At 44.8% G+C, this 17,434-nt stretch overlaps 1 protein-coding gene across 4 annotated transcripts in view; it reads left to right on the forward strand.

The window, feature by feature from the left end:
* LOC115135812 (transcription initiation factor TFIID subunit 1) overlaps positions 1-17,434 on the forward strand; it is a 57,029-nt gene that overhangs the window by 27,401 nt on the left and 12,194 nt on the right. For 2 of the 4 annotated variants that reach the window (XM_029670915.2, XM_029670918.2), the window contains exons 13-27: positions 732-839; positions 1,909-2,082; positions 2,226-2,399; positions 2,579-2,683; positions 2,825-3,025; positions 4,367-4,508; positions 5,140-5,270; positions 5,368-5,448; positions 5,557-5,706; positions 5,885-6,010; positions 6,394-6,569; positions 6,687-6,901; positions 12,297-12,504; positions 12,616-12,787; positions 13,107-13,318. In XM_029670915.2, the coding sequence (XP_029526775.1) occupies positions 732-839; positions 1,909-2,082; positions 2,226-2,399; positions 2,579-2,683; positions 2,825-3,025; positions 4,367-4,508; positions 5,140-5,270; positions 5,368-5,448; positions 5,557-5,706; positions 5,885-6,010; positions 6,394-6,569; positions 6,687-6,901; positions 12,297-12,504; positions 12,616-12,787; positions 13,107-13,318 (2,375 nt within the window). The remainder of the gene's footprint in view (positions 1-731; positions 840-1,908; positions 2,083-2,225; positions 2,400-2,578; positions 2,684-2,824; positions 3,026-4,366; positions 4,509-5,139; positions 5,271-5,367; positions 5,449-5,556; positions 5,707-5,884; positions 6,011-6,393; positions 6,570-6,686; positions 6,902-12,296; positions 12,505-12,615; positions 12,788-13,106; positions 13,319-17,434) is intronic. The other 2 variants (XM_029670916.2, XM_029670919.2) reach the window with 1 other exon arrangement.

Genomic DNA, 17,434 nt, shown 5'->3' on the forward strand with positions numbered 1-17,434 from the left:
CGTGGAGCCCCAGATCGAGGGAGATTATCAGTGGTCTTGTATGTCTTCCATTTCCTAATAATTGCTCCCACAGTTGATTTATTCAAACCAAGCTGCTTACCTATTGCAGATTCAGTCTTCCCAGCCTGGTGCAGGTCTACAATTTTGTTTCTGGTGTCCTTTGACTCTTTGGTCTTGGCCATAGTGGAGTTTGGAGTGTGACTGTTTGAGGTTGTGGACAGGTGTCTTTTATACTGATAACAAGTTCAAACAGGTGCCATTAATACAGGTAACGAGTGGAGGACAGAGGAGCCTCTTAAAGAAGAAGTTACAGGTCTGTGAGAGCCAGAAATCTTGCTTGTTTGTAGGTGACCAAATACTTATTTTCCACCATAATTTGCAAATAAATTCATAAAAGATCCTACAATGTGATTTTCTGGATTTTTTTTCTCGTTTTGTCTGTCATAGTTGAAGTGTACCTATGATGAAAATTACAGGCCTCTCTCATCTTTTTAAGTGGGAGAACTTGCACAATTGGTGGCTGACTAAATACTTTTTTGCCCCACTGTAACATAGTTCTGCCATTCAACGGGTACTACAGGACTGGACCATGGACATAACATAGATCTGCCATTCAACAGGGACTACAGGACTGGACCATGGAACATAACATAGATCTGCCATTCAACAGGGACTACAGTCCCTGAACTAACCTGCTCTAACTCCTTTTCTGTTTTGTCTGCTGCCTACAGAACATGTCCCAGCCTGAGGTGAAGGACCCATGGAACCTGTCCAATGATGAGTTCTATTATCCTAAGCAGCAAGGACTGAGGGGCACCTTCGGTGGCAACATCATTCAGGTGAGAACTAGATTCTCTCCTGTGAGCTCTGTTCCTATACAGGTTGATTAGCAGTTAAAGAGTATAATCTTAAAGATGCACTATGCCGAAATCACTCTGCAATTTCCTGGTTGCTAAAATTAAAATAGTTCACATAAATTCAGTTTGTGACAAAACAAGCAGTCATTGTGGAGAGAATAATCTAAACCGCTCTGAAATATATTTTCCATAAAAAAACTAAACTTGGTAACGGGAAGCATAGAAATAGCGCACATAAAACATATCTACCACTTTTTAGACTTGCTTTCAATGACAATTAAATATCTATAACTCACATCTATATGTGAATTTAGTCGAGTCACACAAAAAGTTACATATTGTAGCTTTAACCCCCTAAGGTCGATTTCCACACCCCCGCGGAAATCTAATTAGCATAATAATAATAAATCCCCATAAAAATTGGTCAATTTAAACTAGAGATATCTGTTTTTTTTGCATTGGATGCATCTCAATCCACCACGTCCATCAGTGCCACACTTCCGCATCTGTGGTGAAAGGTGACAGAGCTAGAGAGGTGTTTGTCAGACCATGGGACATCCCGAAAATCAGAACGGTTTGGCCTACACGACTCAAATAAAGAGATATACAGTATCTCTCAGATGTAGAACAGACATTTCAGAACAAACTTCCTTTAGATTTTTTGGCTGGACTATCTGTTGTTCCATGTAGTAAATATGTTATTCAATGCATTTGTATGGGCTAATAACAGTAAGGCTGAATTTTGTTTTTCATGAAATAAATTTTTTCTATTTTGAAATTGTATTTAATTTTTTACTTCAAAGGGTCTTAAAATTCCAAATCAAATAGCAAAATGATCATTGGTATGACCTTAAAACAATTCCATATAGCTTAGACTGGTTATTGCCAAAAATAAGGGGTTAAATACATGTATTAAAAATAGCTTAGTAGAACCCCCCCGTCTCAGACAGGGCTTAGACTCTTATGGGTTAACTATAGTGTAGGATAATCTTAACAACACTGTAGTTAGCCTATGCTAATGTTTCATTTCCTTGTCTATCTTTCTCTCCAGCACTCCATCCCTGCAGTGGAGCTGAGGCAGCCGTTCTTCCCTACTCACATGGGACCCATGAAGCTGCGTGGGTTCCACCGGCCCTCTCTGAAGAAGTACTCATTCGGGACGTTGTCCCAGCCAGGTCCCCACGCAGCCCAGCCCCTACTCAAACAGATCAAGAAGAAGGCCAAGGTGAGGCCCCAGCACTCACCTCATTCACCTCCATCTTTCTCTCCGTCTTGACACAGGTCGTCAAGAATGCTTCTGCTTCTCTGTCTGTGTTGATAACCTTGTTTGTGTGATTTGTGTTAAATGTCCCTTTTTTGTGCCTGTAGATGCGAGAGCAGGAACGCCAGGCTTCCGGTGGAGGTGACATGTTCTTCATGCGGACAGCTCAGGACCTGACAGGGAAAGACGGAGACCTGATTCTGGCAGAGTACAGCGAGGAATACCCTCCGCTCATCATGCAAGTCGGCATGGCAACCAAGATTAAGAACTATTACAAGAGAGTGAGTCACTGCAGTCGTCTTTCAATTACCATTCCCCTTGTATCAACATCGTTTAGCATTTACTAAAAGCTGAACCACCTCAGTGGTTCTTTTCCTTCCTCTATTGATATGAGTTATGTTTATGTGAAAAAATGCATTTTAAGATCTAATTAACTTGAAACATGGCTGTTCTCCCACAGAAACCAGGGAAGGACCCTGGAGCTCCAGACTGTAAGTACGGAGAGACCGTGTACTGCCACACCTCACCTTTCCTGGGCTCCTTGCACCCCGGGCAGCTGCTGCCGGTCAGTACCACAGTCATTACAGTCAGTTGCATGACAATTCAGTGATGTTTGAAAAAGCCATTCACTGTGAATGTGAATAGCCTGATACCTAAAAAGAGAACATTTTAGAGACCTTATTGCAAATCTGTGTCTTTCTTTTAGGCTTTTGAGAACAACCTTTTCCGTGCCCCCATCTACCTCCACAAGATGCCAGAGACAGATTTCCTGGTGCTGCGTACACGGCAGGGCTACTTCATTAGAGAGCTGGTAGACATCTTTGTGGTCGGCCAGCAGTGTCCCCTCTATGAGGTCCCTGGACCCAACTCCAAACGAGCCAACACCCATATCAGAGACTTCTTGCAGGTATACCTTACGATACACACACACACATTGTCAAATGAGTTGTTCCACAAAATAAGTCCCTTTTAGGTAAACAAACAAACAACAGGTTTATTTCAGAATATTGTCAAATTATGTCATGACGAGTACATGTTCCACTTAATGAAAAACATGTTTTCCCATCTCAAGAGGTTAAATAAAAACAATACATAGTATGTGTCTATTAAGAGCCAAATAAACAGGGTTGCCCGTGACAGACAGGGTTGCCCGTGACAGACAGGGTTGCCCGTGACAGACAGGGTTGCCCGTGACAGACAGGGTTGCCCGTGACAGACAGGGTTGACCGTGACAGACAGGGTTGACCGTGACAGACAGGGTTGACCGTGACAGACAGGGTTGACCGTGACAGACAGGGTTGACCGTGACAGACAGGGTTGCCCGTGACAGACAGGGTTGCCCGTGACCGGGTTGACCGTGACAGACAGGGTTGCCCGTGACAGACAGGGTTGCCCGTGACAGACAGGGTTGCCCGTGACAGACAGGGTTGCCCGTGACAGACAGGGTTGACCGTGACAGACAGGGTTGACCGTGACAGACAGGGTTGACCGTGACAGGGGTTGCCCGTGACAGGGTTGCCCGTGACAGGGTTGCCCGTGACAGGGTTGCCCGTGACAGGGTTGACCGTGACAGGGTTGACCGTGACAGGGTTGATGATTTCATCTTAAATCAGCAATAAATCTCACTGTAACAGCTTGTTGTATGCAGCAGGGAGGGACAAAAGAATGCAACAATGGTAACAGGGTTGACGTGTTTTGCCGACCTACTCAGTTTTCCACCACGGAACACCAGAAATTGGAGTAAAACCAGCTTACCTGCTTTAAACTATGATTTGACTGTTTATTTTGAACAGCATATTTAATGAGAGTTGAGTTCACGTAACAGTGTTGACCTTAGAATGAGGGACAGATTATTGTTTTAACCTTAAAATGTAATACTAATAACATTAAATAAATAATCATCATCAGAAATGACTTTGTCAAAGCAAAACATAACTAGGACTTTACAATGATGGTGACATGTTTTAGAAGTTCGGAGGTTAAGTGGGTTAAAATGTTCCTAGTCACAAATGGTGCACAGAGGGACTTCAAAATGCTGCATTTAGAATTTCCCACGCCGTTTATATTAAAGGGCACTTCATCTCATATAACAGGCTTTTATAATCAAAAATTGATGCACAATTTCTACTTCAAATATCAAAGGGACGCAAAAGGGACTCATTTCATGGAATGACCCACATACAAGAGAAAGCACACTTACAGAATACATGCTTGCCTACACTCATGTCTTCTCTGCTCTTCTGTGCAGGTGTTTATCTATCGGTTGTTCTGGAAGAGTAAAGATCGTCCCAGGAGAATCCGCATGGAGGACATAAAGAAAGCTTTCCCCTCACATTCAGAAAGCAGCATCCGCAAACGCCTAAAACTCTGTGCTGACTTTAAGCGTACAGGTAGAAACGGCTAACCCTGCCATAACCCAATACAACCGTATAGCCTCATGTTTGTCAATAGTACGGTATGACACGCTGTCCTTCATTGTTTGCCCTCACAAAGATGAATAAGTAATGCAGAACTGTGAATATGCCTCGTGAACGTTGTCACTCACAACTGTCCCAACAATCCTGATTTCCTCTTAACGTTTCTACTCCCGTGTGATCTCAGGGAAGTGCTGAGGTGTAAGAGAGAGTGTTTAGCTGTGTGAGCTCAGAGATGGTGTGCCTTACTTTGACAGATAGGCGCCAGGAAAGAGAGAGGTCAGCATATTATGGATATGGAGTTTACTGTGGAGGTAAGGTGTGGTCTAAGGAAAGCATCAATAAGGACCCATAGGTTTGCAGGGTCCTTCGTTAATATCTGCTGTTCTGCTCCTGCAACACCTCCGCTATAAGCCTACAAAACACTTCAGTTGAATGGAATGATGGTACATTTGATGCAGCAGGGAAGCTTTCTAATCAAAAGTCTTTGGAGGGGGGAATTGGCCATGCAAAATGCATCCATGAATCTTAAGTAAAGGTGGACTAAAGAGAACTTAGTAATACTTGTTATATGATTGAAGCTCATTTGCCCTGCCTCTGTCCCCAGGGATGGACTCTAACTGGTGGGTGCTGAAGCCTGACTTCAGGCTCCCTACTGAGGAGGAGATCAGGGCCATGGTGTCTCCAGAGCAGTGCTGTGCCTACTACAGCATGCTGGTGGCAGAGCAGAGACTGAAGGTAAGACTGACAGGCTCCTTGTGTAGGTACCGGCTGTGATACCGATTCTCTTTATGGCACTGTGTGAACTATACCAGAACTTTTCTCTCTCCTCCAGGATGCTGGATATGGTGAAAAGTCCTTCTTTGCCCCAGAGGAAGAGAATGAGGAAGACTTCCAGATGAAGATTGATGATGAGGTACAGCTCTACTGCTTCCTTTTCATGAAACATTGATTTTGATGCTCCATTGATGTTGAAAAAACGATGATCCATGATTTCACCAATATTCTCTGTGGTTCACCTTAGGTCCGCACAGCCCCTTGGAACACGACACGAGCCTTCATCGCTGCCATGAAGGGGAAGTGTCTGCTGGAGGTCATGGGGGTGGCCGACCCCACAGGCTGTGGAGAGGGATTCTCTTACGTCAAAGTACCCAACAAGCCCACTCAACAAAAGGTACTTCTCTCTCTTACCCCCAGTGCTCTGAAACACTTCTGCCAGATCAGGGGGCCCTAATTCCATTCATGCGTTCATAGCCTCCAGAAAAACAATACCCATGTTCCTGTTCTAACCATTCAACGGTTGTTTGGTGATTATTACTAAAGCTTAAGGTTATTTTATTTGTCGTGTTCAGGCCCAAGACGACCGGGAACCACAACCCGCTAAGAAGACTGTGACAGGGACAGATGCTGATCTGAGAAGACTGTCACTCAAAAACGCCAAGCAGCTGCTGCGCAAGTTTGGTGTCCCAGAGGAGGAGGTAATAACACAGTAATAACATAATAATAATCATCATCATTTGGGAGGTGCTTATATTGGTCCTGTTACACACAAGTTTGTAATGAAAATGAGTTTTTTCGCGTATCCCAACTCCCCCTGAGACACCCACAGAGAGTGGGTGGTTAGAGTTAAGAGAGAGCATTTAGAGTTAAGTGCCTTGCTCAAGGGCACAGCAACATATTATTTTACCTTGTTGGCTCCGGTATTCAAACCAGAAACTTTTCAGTTACTGGCCCAACACTCTAACTTTGAGGCTACCTGCCGCCATATAACTTAAATGTCTTCATTCCCTCATTTCATCCACCAACCTACGTATGAAGGCTATATCAATCTTTCAAACCAGTGTTTCTGTGTGTGTTTCAGATAAAGAAGCTGTCTCGTTGGGAGGTGATTGACGTGGTGAGGACCATGTCCACAGAGCAGGCCCGCTCTGGTGAGGGGCCCATGAGCAAGTTTGCCCGTGGGTCCCGCTTCTCTGTAGCCGAACACCAGGAGCGCTACAAGGAGGAGTGTCAGAGGATCTTTGACCTGCAGAACAAGTGAGGCCCTCCCCATCCTCCCCTTTTCCAATTAACCATAATTCACTACCCGTTTCTTATAGGGATGCTGTAGTTGTACACTATCTCATGTTCCAGCCTGTCTGCCTTCCCCCCCAGAGTATTGGATTCCACAGAGGTCCTGTCCACAGACACAGACAGCAGCTCAGCGGAGGACAGTGACTTTGAGGAGATGGGGAAGAACATTGAGAACATGCTGCAGAACAAGAAGACCAGCTCCCAGCTGTCCAGAGAGAAGGAGGAGCAGGAGAGGAAGGAGCTGCAGAGGATGCTGATGGGAGAGGAGAGCGACCACAAGGGACGCAAGGGCTTCTGTAAGTGTTGTGTTTGTGCGTTTCAGGCTTTTTTAAATGTGTTTACAGGAGTATGTGTTTACAGGAGTGTGTATGTGTCAGGGTATATGCTAGGAAAATATGGCGCCGGACAACGTGACCAGGAAGATTCAAATGTACCTGACCCATATGCAATGGGTGCATAACACATTATGGCGTCCACCCACGGTGCTCAGCATGACAGAAATCACATTTATATTATGGTAATGCTCTTAACAGAACATTGCAACTCATGTAATGAAGCAGCCAATAAAACTGACTTTTCAAACATTTGGCAAAATGCAATTTGTGGGAAAACACCATTCTAAACAGCACACCTGGGAAAACACCATTCTAAACAGCCAACCTGGGAAAACACCTTTCTAAATAGCCAACCTGGGAAAACACCTTTCTAAATAGCGCACCTAGGAAAACACCATTCTGAACAGCGCACCTAGGAAAACACCATTCTGAACAGCGCACCTAGGAAAACACCATTCTGAACAGCGCACCTAGGAAAACACCATTCTGAACAGCGCACCTAGGAAAACACCATTCTGAACAGCAAACCTGGGAAAACACCATTCTGAACAGCCAACCTGGGAAAACACCATTCTGAACAGCGCACCTAGGAAAACACCATTCTGAACAGCAAACCTGGGAAAACACCATTCTAAACAGCCAACCTGGGAAAACACCATTCTGAACAGCACACCTGGGAAAACACCATTCTAAACAGCACACCTGGGAAAACACCATTCTGAACAGCACACCTGATAATGGTTGCATAAGTGAACGAGATGAAATCTCAGTTAGAAAAAGAGGGTTAATCTAAAGATGCAACAACTAGGATGGGTTGCTATTATGACTAGTACAGTATGGTGCCTTTGGCTTCTGGACATCAATAGAAAGTTGAGAAGAAAACCAATAGAACAGGAGAGAAATGGCATAGTTTGCCCTTTAACAAAAAAAAGTTTATTTTTATCAAATCCTCATTACATACAGTACCAGTAGTAAAAATACCGTTTATCCCCGTCATTTGGTTACAGAGTTCACCCCTGCTACACTTGAGTAACAGGTTTTGGTTTATTTCATGGAGTGCTCCTTGTCAGCAATGAACATGTCTGGTTTATCTGTTCTGATAATGTTGAGGGAGAGTGTGCCTGAGTACGCGTAGAAGTACCTGGCCTGCTGCGCAGAAATGTAGGAAAGTGTTTATTTAACATCCATTGCGAATGATAATACACTGAGTGTACAAAACATTACGAACACCTTCCTAATATTGAGTTGCACCCACTTTTGCCCTCAGAACAGCCTCAATTCATCAGGACATGGACTCTACAAGGTGTCAAAAGCGTTCCACATTGTTACTGGTCCATGTTGACGGCAATGCTTCCCACCGTTGTCACGTTGGCTGGATGTCCTTTGGGTGGTGGACCATTCCTGATACACACATGAAAATGTTGAGCGGGAAAAACCCAGCAGCGTTGCAGTCCTTGACACACTCAAACCGGTGTGCCTGGCATCTACTACCATACCAATGGAGGCTCCCCAGAGGAGGAAGGGGAGGACCATCCTCATTTGAATTTCATAAAAATAATGAAACATTAAAAAAGTTATCCTTTTTAGATTAAACTATACTAATTATATTCACATCATCAAATCATTTATTTAATCACGCTGTTTTGCAATCAAGGTCTTCAGTAGCCTCAACAGAACTCTGTAGGGTAGCAACGTGGTGTAGCCGGAGGACAGCTAGTTTCCGTCCTCTGGGCCCTCTCCTCTTCTCTCTATACACCAAGTCACCCGGCTCCATCATATCCTCACATGGTCTCTCCTATCATTGCTATACGGATGACACTCAACTCCTCCCCCCTTCTGACACCCAGGAGGCGACACGCATCTCTGTATGCCTGGCAGATATATCAACTTGGATGTCGGCCCACCACCTCAATCTCAACCTCGACAAGGCGGAACTGCTCTTCCTCCCAGGGAAGGCCTGCCCGCACGAAGACCTCTTCATCACGGTTGACAACTCCACAGTGTCGCCTTCCCAGAGTGCAAATAACCTTTGCGTGACCCTGGACAACACCCTATCGTTCTCTGTAAACATCAAAGCAACGACTCGCTCCTGCAGGTTCATGCTCTACAACATCCGTAAAGTACGACCCTACCTCACACCGGAAGTGGCGCAGGTCCTAATACAGGCAGCTGTCATCTCCCGTCTGTATTCCTGCAACTTGCTGTTGGCTGGGCTCCCCGCTTGTGCCATCAAACCCCTGCAACTTATCCAGAACGCTGCAGCCCGCCTGGTTTTCAACTTTCCCAAGTTCTCTCATGTAAACCCACTGCTCTGCACACTCCCAGTCAAAACTCGCACTCCAAGACCATGGTGCTTACCTACGGAACAGCAAGAGGAACTGCCCCTCCCAACCTTCAGGCGATGCTCAAACCAAACACCCAACACGAGCACTCCGTTCTGCCACCTTAGGTCTCTTGGGCCTCCCACCCCTACGGGAAGGAAGCTCCCGCTCAGCCCAGTCCAAGCTCTTCTCTGTCCTGGCATCCCAATGGTGGAACCAGTTTCCCCCTGAAGCTAGGAAAGCAGAGTCCCTGCTTACAGCCCAACACCGTGCAGGACGTTTGGCGTTTGCCAGAGAACACCAAGATTGGCAAATTCGCCACTGGCGCCCTGTGCTCTTCACAGATGAAAGCAGGTTCACACTGAGCACATGTGACAGACGTCTGGAGTCTGGAGACGCCGTGGAGAACGTTCTGCTGCCTGCAGCATCCTCTAGCATGACCGGTTTGGCGGTGGGTCAGTCATGGTGTGGGGTGGCATTTCTTTGGGGGGCCGCACAGCCCTCCATGTGCTCGCCAGAGGTAGCCTGACTGCCATTAGGTACCGAGATGAGATCCTCAGACCCCTTGTGAGACCATATGCTGGTGTGGTTGGCCCTGGGTTCCTCCTAATGCAAGACAATGCTAGACCTCATGTGGCTGGAGTGTGTCAGCAGTTCCTGCAAGAGGAAGGCTATGGACTGGCCCGCCCGTTCCCCAGACCTGAATCCAATTGAGCACATCTGGGACATCATGTCTCGCTCCATCCACCAATGCCACGTTGCACCACTGACTGTCCAGGAGTTGGCGGATGCTTTAGTCCAGGTCTGGGAGGAGATCCCTCAGTAGACCATCTGCCACCTCATCAGGAGCATGCCCAGGCGTTGTAGGGAGGTCATACAGGCACGTGGAGGCCACACACACTACTGAGCCTCATTTTGACTTGTTTAAGGACATTACATCAAAGTTGGATCAGCCTGTAGTGTGGTTTTCCACTTTAATTTTGAGTGTGACTCCAAATCCAGACCTCCATGGGTTGATAAATTTGATTTCCATTGTTAATTTTTGTGTGATTTTGTTATCAGCACATTCAACTATGTAAAGAAAAAAGTATTTAATAAGAACATTTCATTCATTCAGATCTAGGATGTGTTATTTTAGTGTTCCCTTTATTTTTTGGAGCAGTGTAGTTTAGCCTACTCAAACACCCGGCTCAAACTGAGATCTATCTCAGGCTATCTAACACTAGAACTCTTCCAAGTCAAGGTACAGTGCCTTGCGAAAGTATTCGGCCCCCTTGAACTTTGCGACCTTTTGCCACATTTCAGGCGTCAAACATAAAGATATAAAACTGTATTTTTTTGTGAAGAATCAACAACAAGTGGGACACAATCATGAAGTGGAACGACATTTATTGGATATTTCAAATAAATGAATAATGAATCATTTTGCACGCCCAATTTTTCAGTTTTTGATTTGTTAAAAAAGTTTGAAATATCCAATAAATGTCGTTCCACTTCATGATTGTGTCCCACTTGTTGTTGATTCTTCACAAAAAAATACAGTTTTATATCTTTATGTTTGAAGCCTGAAATGTGGCAAAAGGTCGCAAAGTTCAAGGGGGGCGAATACTTTCGCATGGCACTGTAAGCTTTTGGTTTTATGAATTTATTCCCACCGGTATAACTGCTCAACTGCTTGCTAACTGAACAAAAAAAAAGGTGAGAGGAGGAGAGTGTGTAGATGCGAGAAGGAATTATCCAATGATCAAAGGGATCGTGCTGTTTGTATGTGGCTGCTAATAAAGTCAACGGACGATTCTGTTGAAAAACGTTTTGTTAAGGAAGCAAACGGAACAAAACGGATAATCATACCTGAATTTGTCCAATAGAAACTCTCGTTTGCAACTTTTGGTGTAATGATCAGCTAGGGTGTAAGGCGGTATGGATTGTGTCAGTGTCTGTCACCTAGATTACTCAAATTTCTCTCACCTACCTTTGTAAACTGTCATTCATAGGCTAGGTTGTAGCAACCTCATGATGGGTATAGGGAAGATTTGAGTATCATGTAGTAGCATATCGATTTTACATCGAGCTGGGTGAATGGAATACGAATGAGAGTCATCCAATATACTGTACTAGAAATAAGGCCATGCTCATAAAAATATATCATCCTCCCTCATCTTCAACGGCACCAACCGCTGCTGTACCATACCCCATTCAAAGGAACTGAAATATTTTGTCTTGCCCATTCACCCTCTAAACGGCGCACATACACAATCAAGGCTTTCACCTGGGTTCCTGGTAAGTTTGTCATGGAAAGAGCAAATGTCCTTAATGTTTTGTACACTCGGTGTATATTAAAAGTATTAGTTCCTCACAGTAAGCTATTTGAAAAATCTTTCCAACAATCTCCCCCTCGATAATCACCAATCCCCAGTGTGAAAGAGCTATAGAAGTTCTAGGCCTACTGCTGCGTTGGCCTGTAGGCTATGAGTTCCATGCACAAATGTCTTGTATCATTGTAGATGGATCACAGTGTACGATCACGCGCTGCCTAGGAAGTCTTTATAAAATAATTGCCTCCACGTTTCCGTGGTCGGATTTTGCCTTTGGGCTACTTTGTAGAAAGGTAAGATATGCCTCATAATATGAAATATAACATTCCAGTTTCAAACAATTAAGTATGCTTTCAAAATGCATCCTGCCTCCAGCTCATATTGTAAAGTGGTGGGTGACGGGCTGATAGCCTGTTGCCTGCACTTGAATGGCGAATGAGAGGCGTGCTTTAAATACCAGTTGAGAAATAAAAATAGCTCTCTTTATTTTTTAACACACAATTGCATTTAGAATTGTTGCATAATGAATGGGCTGATAAAATAAGGTTTCACTCCATCAGCAACCAGCTGAGGAGCTGCAGGTGAAATCCAGATTCAAATGTGCACTTGTGATAGTTGTGTTCGATAAATAAGATACATGATGACCAACAAATTGGCAATTGCCGGCTAACGGAAACTCTGGTGTGTGTGACTTATATCTCTCTCTGTGTGTCCCTGCAGCCAGTGCCTTGTCCACAGGCTCCCATAAAGATGACGACACGTCCTCGGTCACCAGCCTGAACTCGTCCGCTACGGGACGGCGCCTCAAAATCTACCGCACCTTCAGAGACGAAGACGGCAAGGAGTATGTCCGCTGTGAGACGGTCCGCAAACCCTCCGTCATAGACGCCTACACCAGAATCAGAACCACCAAGGATGATGAGTTCATGTGAGTCCGTCCGTCTGTGTGATGTGTGTGTGCGCATGATGTCTGTTGTCTGCGCATGCGGTCTGTGTGTGTGTGTCCAACCTGTCACTAAGTCTCTGTCTGCCTCTACAGAAGAAAGTTTGCTGTGTTTGACGAGCAACACAGAGAGGAGATGAGGAAGGAGCGGAGGAGGATCCAGGAACAGCTGAGGAGGCTGAAGAGGAACCAGGAGAAGGACAGGTTCAAGGGCCCCCCGGAGAAGAAGGCCAAGAAGATCAAGGAGAGGCCAGACCTCAAGGTAAAAGTAAGCTTGCCAGCCCATAATGATTCAACTCCAAGACTATCCTCCCATGCTTTTCCATAACCTACTGTCTGTTTTCCTGCTGACCTGCTCTGTTTCTAAAATAGGATCATTCATTTCAAGATGAACCTTCCTCACTGTTTTCATACTTTCCTTTAGTAGCAATATATTATATTGCTTATAATAAGCATGATAATGTAGTGTTTGCATGTGATGTGGCAGTTATTGTGCCATGTGATGCAGTGAGTTGCAGTTTCCATTCCTGTATAGCGTGTTTGTCTGATTGTTAACTACATCTCCTTTTCTTCCTCCCCTGCCCTAGCTGAAGTGCGGAGCTTGCGGTGCCATCGGGCACATGCGAACCAACAAGTTCTGCCCGCTATACTACCAGACCAACGCCCCGCCCTCCAACCCGGTTGCCATGACAGAGGAACAGGAGGAGGAGCTGGAGAAGACTGTCATTCACAACGACAACGAGGAACTCATCAAGGTGGAGGGAACCAAGATCGTCCTCGGCAAGCAGCTTATCGAGAGGTACAAACACACACAGGCTAGACATTCAGGAGAAAAGGAAACTTAAACTGAAATATTTCCATGTCACTAGAGTGACCGAAGTCTTTTTTACTATATTTACTCTTTTACTGAGTCGGTAATGCCAGCTTCGAAGCACCAAAAGGTATTGCACAGCTAATTGAGCTTCTGTAGATCTGTCCATTATGCTCTATACGTCTGTCTAAATAACCATGTTTCCATCCAACCATTTCATGCGGATTAATTACCTGTCACATTAAAAAAAGTCACAACCGGGCTGATGGAACATGAAATGCCGGTACAATTTTATAAATGCTGACAGACAATTTGTTCGTTCAACATGGTGGAATCTTTTTTTGTCTATAAAATGTTAAATTAAAATGATATGAGAAATGGTGGCAGAAACGCCTTGATGCGCATGTATTTATATAACAACCATCATACCATCATGACTAGTTAAATAAAGGTTAAATAAAATGAAAATACAGAAGTAAACTTCGAGTCAGGCGGTGGAGGATATGTTGTGTGATCCTCCCATTATGACTCGGGAAAGCATGCAGTTTATTAGGCTACAGATGAAATAAATGATGATGAAAGTGCACGGTGATGAGATTGATGCTCCTTTCCAATGAGAGAGTCTTATTCTGGTGAGATGATGATCGATACTTGACTGCTGTTTGACAAATACAAATAATATCGCTCTTATCCATAATAATCTCATAGTGTAGGTAGCCTACCCGCACTGTATCTGTGAGCTGTTGGCTAGAGACCATGTGCCATGACCAAGGGAGGCACATTTTCTATAGAACGCAACAGTTTTTGTGACAAACCAGTAGAGTTGAAAATATGATGGAAACCCACTTAACTTGTATTTTTCATTCAGTACATGGGAATTTAATGTCAGTTACTTGCATGTGCACTCAGAGCTGGTCCTGACCTCCCTGGGGTCCTAAGCAACATGCTGCTAAGGGGCCCTCCTACCTGACCTGTGAGCCATGTAAACCATTTACCACTGCCACACAGTCACACCTGACACACCAGTGTTCCCACTACAATCATCCCTCCTTTAAAACAGTTTGCTCCATCTGTCAATATTTATTGAATGTAGTATTTTCTATAGAATCTTAAGATTCACATAAATAAGAAATTGTAGAAAATATAACATTTGGAAAATAATAAAATATAACACTGAGCTTTTGCTCTGCTGCCTGGTAATTAGTCCAGTCCTCACAATATTATACAATTAGCTTTGTCTAGACAATGTAAATATAAGCCTATAGGCTATGGCTACAGCTATATGTCTCAAAATAGCACAATAAAGCCTATACAGTGTGATTAACTTTGGTTCCCACTGCAGCCTGGGAATTGTCAGCATCAGCATGGCCACCAGTCTGTCTGGGTACCAGTCTATCTGGACTGTCTGGAAGAAATGGAGAAAGTATGTCACAAAGTTAGTTAAACAGTCATTTACACAAATGCACTTCTGCCATGCAATCTTAAATGTTACTAAGTGTGTAACATTTGAATGTTTGAATGAAAATATTACCATCAAATTATTCCTCTTCTGCACATTCTTGAGGAACAATCATCAATGATGTCATCATAGGACATGTGTTTCCCTACATCATGATGTATGCTCATGATGGCCAGACCACTCATACGTTCCTGTGACATGTGTTTCCCTACATCATGATGTATGCTCATGATGGCCAGACCACTCATACGTTCCTGTGACATGTGTTTCCCTACATCATGATGTATGCTCATGATGGCCAGACCACTCATACGTTCCTGTGACATGTTTCCCTACATTATGATGTATGCTCATGATGGCCAGACCACTCATACGTTCCTGTGACATGTTTCCCTACATCATGATGTATGCTCATGATGGCCAGACCACTCATACGTTCCTGTGACATGTTTCCCTACATCATGATGTATGCTCATGATGGCCAGACCACTCATACGTTCCTGTGACATGTTTCCCTACATCATGATGTATGCTCATGATGGCCAGACCACTCATACGTTCCTGTGACATGGGAGACCTCAGGTAGCTTTTGATGAGCTTTCATTTTGAAAAGCTCCTTTCTGCCGATGCTACTGTTACTGGTAGGGTGACTGCAATTCTTAGGGCCAACCAAAGGTTAGGAGAGAGTTCCTCCAGGGTTTTCTCACAGAGAAAGGAAAGCAGCTCAAAGGCAGTCAGTCATCTTATCTGATGGCAGATCAGGTACATTCTGAATCTCGTGTGCCAGATCCATTCCGCTGAGGTCACAGTCATCTCTGAAGGTTAGAGTGTTTTCAACTTCCATGCAGTGAGCCTTTAAAGATTCACTGGACATCTGAGAGGCCGTGTTGAAGGTCAGCAGCACTCCATATTTGTTTTTCACCTGGTTGAGTGTTTCAAATCTCTCATCCATGGATGTCACAGCAGAGTCGACCACAATGTTGACTTAAAGGTTTTTCAATGCATCAGTCACTGGTTCATCCGGAGCCTCATAGCTGAAATGCCTCTTGCTGTTTCTCAGTCTCTTCTCTTTCAGAACAGCCTCCACATTAATTTCTTCACAAATGCTTTTGCCTGTTGTCTGGGCCTCAGAGAATCCAGTTTCCCGGTATGTAGTGAGTGAGGCCTTTGCATTTGAGATTAAATTCACTGCGATATCCAACTGCATTGAGGCGGATTGGAGGAGCTTGTTCACCTTGTTTGTCATTGTCTGTATCTTACACCATACGACACAGCAAATCAGAATCCTGATACCTGAGTGCATGAACACTTTGGAGCCGACTCTCCCATATTGTGTCCCTCCATGACTTCACAGTGACAGATACCTGAGTGCATGAACACTTTGGAGCCGACTCTCCCATATTGTGTCCCTCCATGACTTCACAGTGACAGATACCTGAGTGCATGAACACTTTGGAGCCTACTCTCCCATATTGTGTCCCTCCATGACTTCACAGTCACAGATACCTGAGTGCATGAACACTTTGAACTCTCCCATATTGTGTCCCTCCATGACTTCACAGTGACAGATACCTGAGTGCATGAACACTTTGGAGCCGACTCTCCCATATTGTGTCCCTCCATGACTTCACAGTGACAGATACCTTGCATGAACACTTTCCTCTCCCATATTGTGTCCCTCCATGACTTCACAGTGACAGATACCTGAGTGCATGAACACTTTGGAGCCGACTCTCCCATATTGTGTCCCTCCATGACTTCACAGTGACAGATACCTGAGTGCATGAACACTTTGGAGCCGACTCTCCCATATTGTGTCCCTCCATGACTTCACAGTGACAGATACCTGAGTGCATGAACACTTTGGAGCCGACTCTCCATATTGTGTCCCTCCATGACTTCACAGTGACAGATACCTGAGTGCATGAACATGGAGCCGACCATATTGTGACTTCACAGTGACAGATACCTGAGTGAACACTTTGGAGCCATGAACACTTTCTCCCATATTGTGTCCCTCCATGACTTCATTGTGTCCCTCCAGTGACAGATACCTGAGTGCATGAACACTTTGGAGCCGACTCTCCCATATTGTGTCCCTCCATGACTTCACAGTGACAGATACCTGAGTGAACACTTTGACTCTCCCATATTGTGTCCCTCCATGAATGAACACTTTGGAGCCGACTCTCCCATATTGTGTCCCTCCATGACTTCACAGTGACAGATACCTGAGTGCATGAACACTTTGGAGCCGACTCTCCCATATTGTGTCCCTCCATGACTTCACAGTGACAGATACCTGAGTGCATGAACACTTTGGAGCCGACTCTCCCATATTGTGTCCCTCCATGACTTCACAGTGACAGATACCTGAGTGCATGAACACTTTGGAGCCGACTCTCCCATATTGTGTCCCTCCATGACTTCACAGTGACAGATACCTGAGTGCATGAACACTTTGGTGGTGTCCTCCATGATGACAGATACCTGAGTGCAACTTTGCCGTCCCATATTGTGTCCTCCATGACTTCACAGTGACAGATACCTGAGTGCATGAACACTTTGGAGCCGACTCTCCCATATTGTGTCCCTCCATGACTTCACAGTGACAGATACCTGAGTGCATGAACACTTTGGAGCCG

Source organism: Oncorhynchus nerka, linkage group LG10, assembly GCF_034236695.1.
Source record: "Oncorhynchus nerka isolate Pitt River linkage group LG10, Oner_Uvic_2.0, whole genome shotgun sequence".
Classification (NCBI taxonomy): Eukaryota; Metazoa; Chordata; class Actinopteri; order Salmoniformes; family Salmonidae; genus Oncorhynchus; species Oncorhynchus nerka.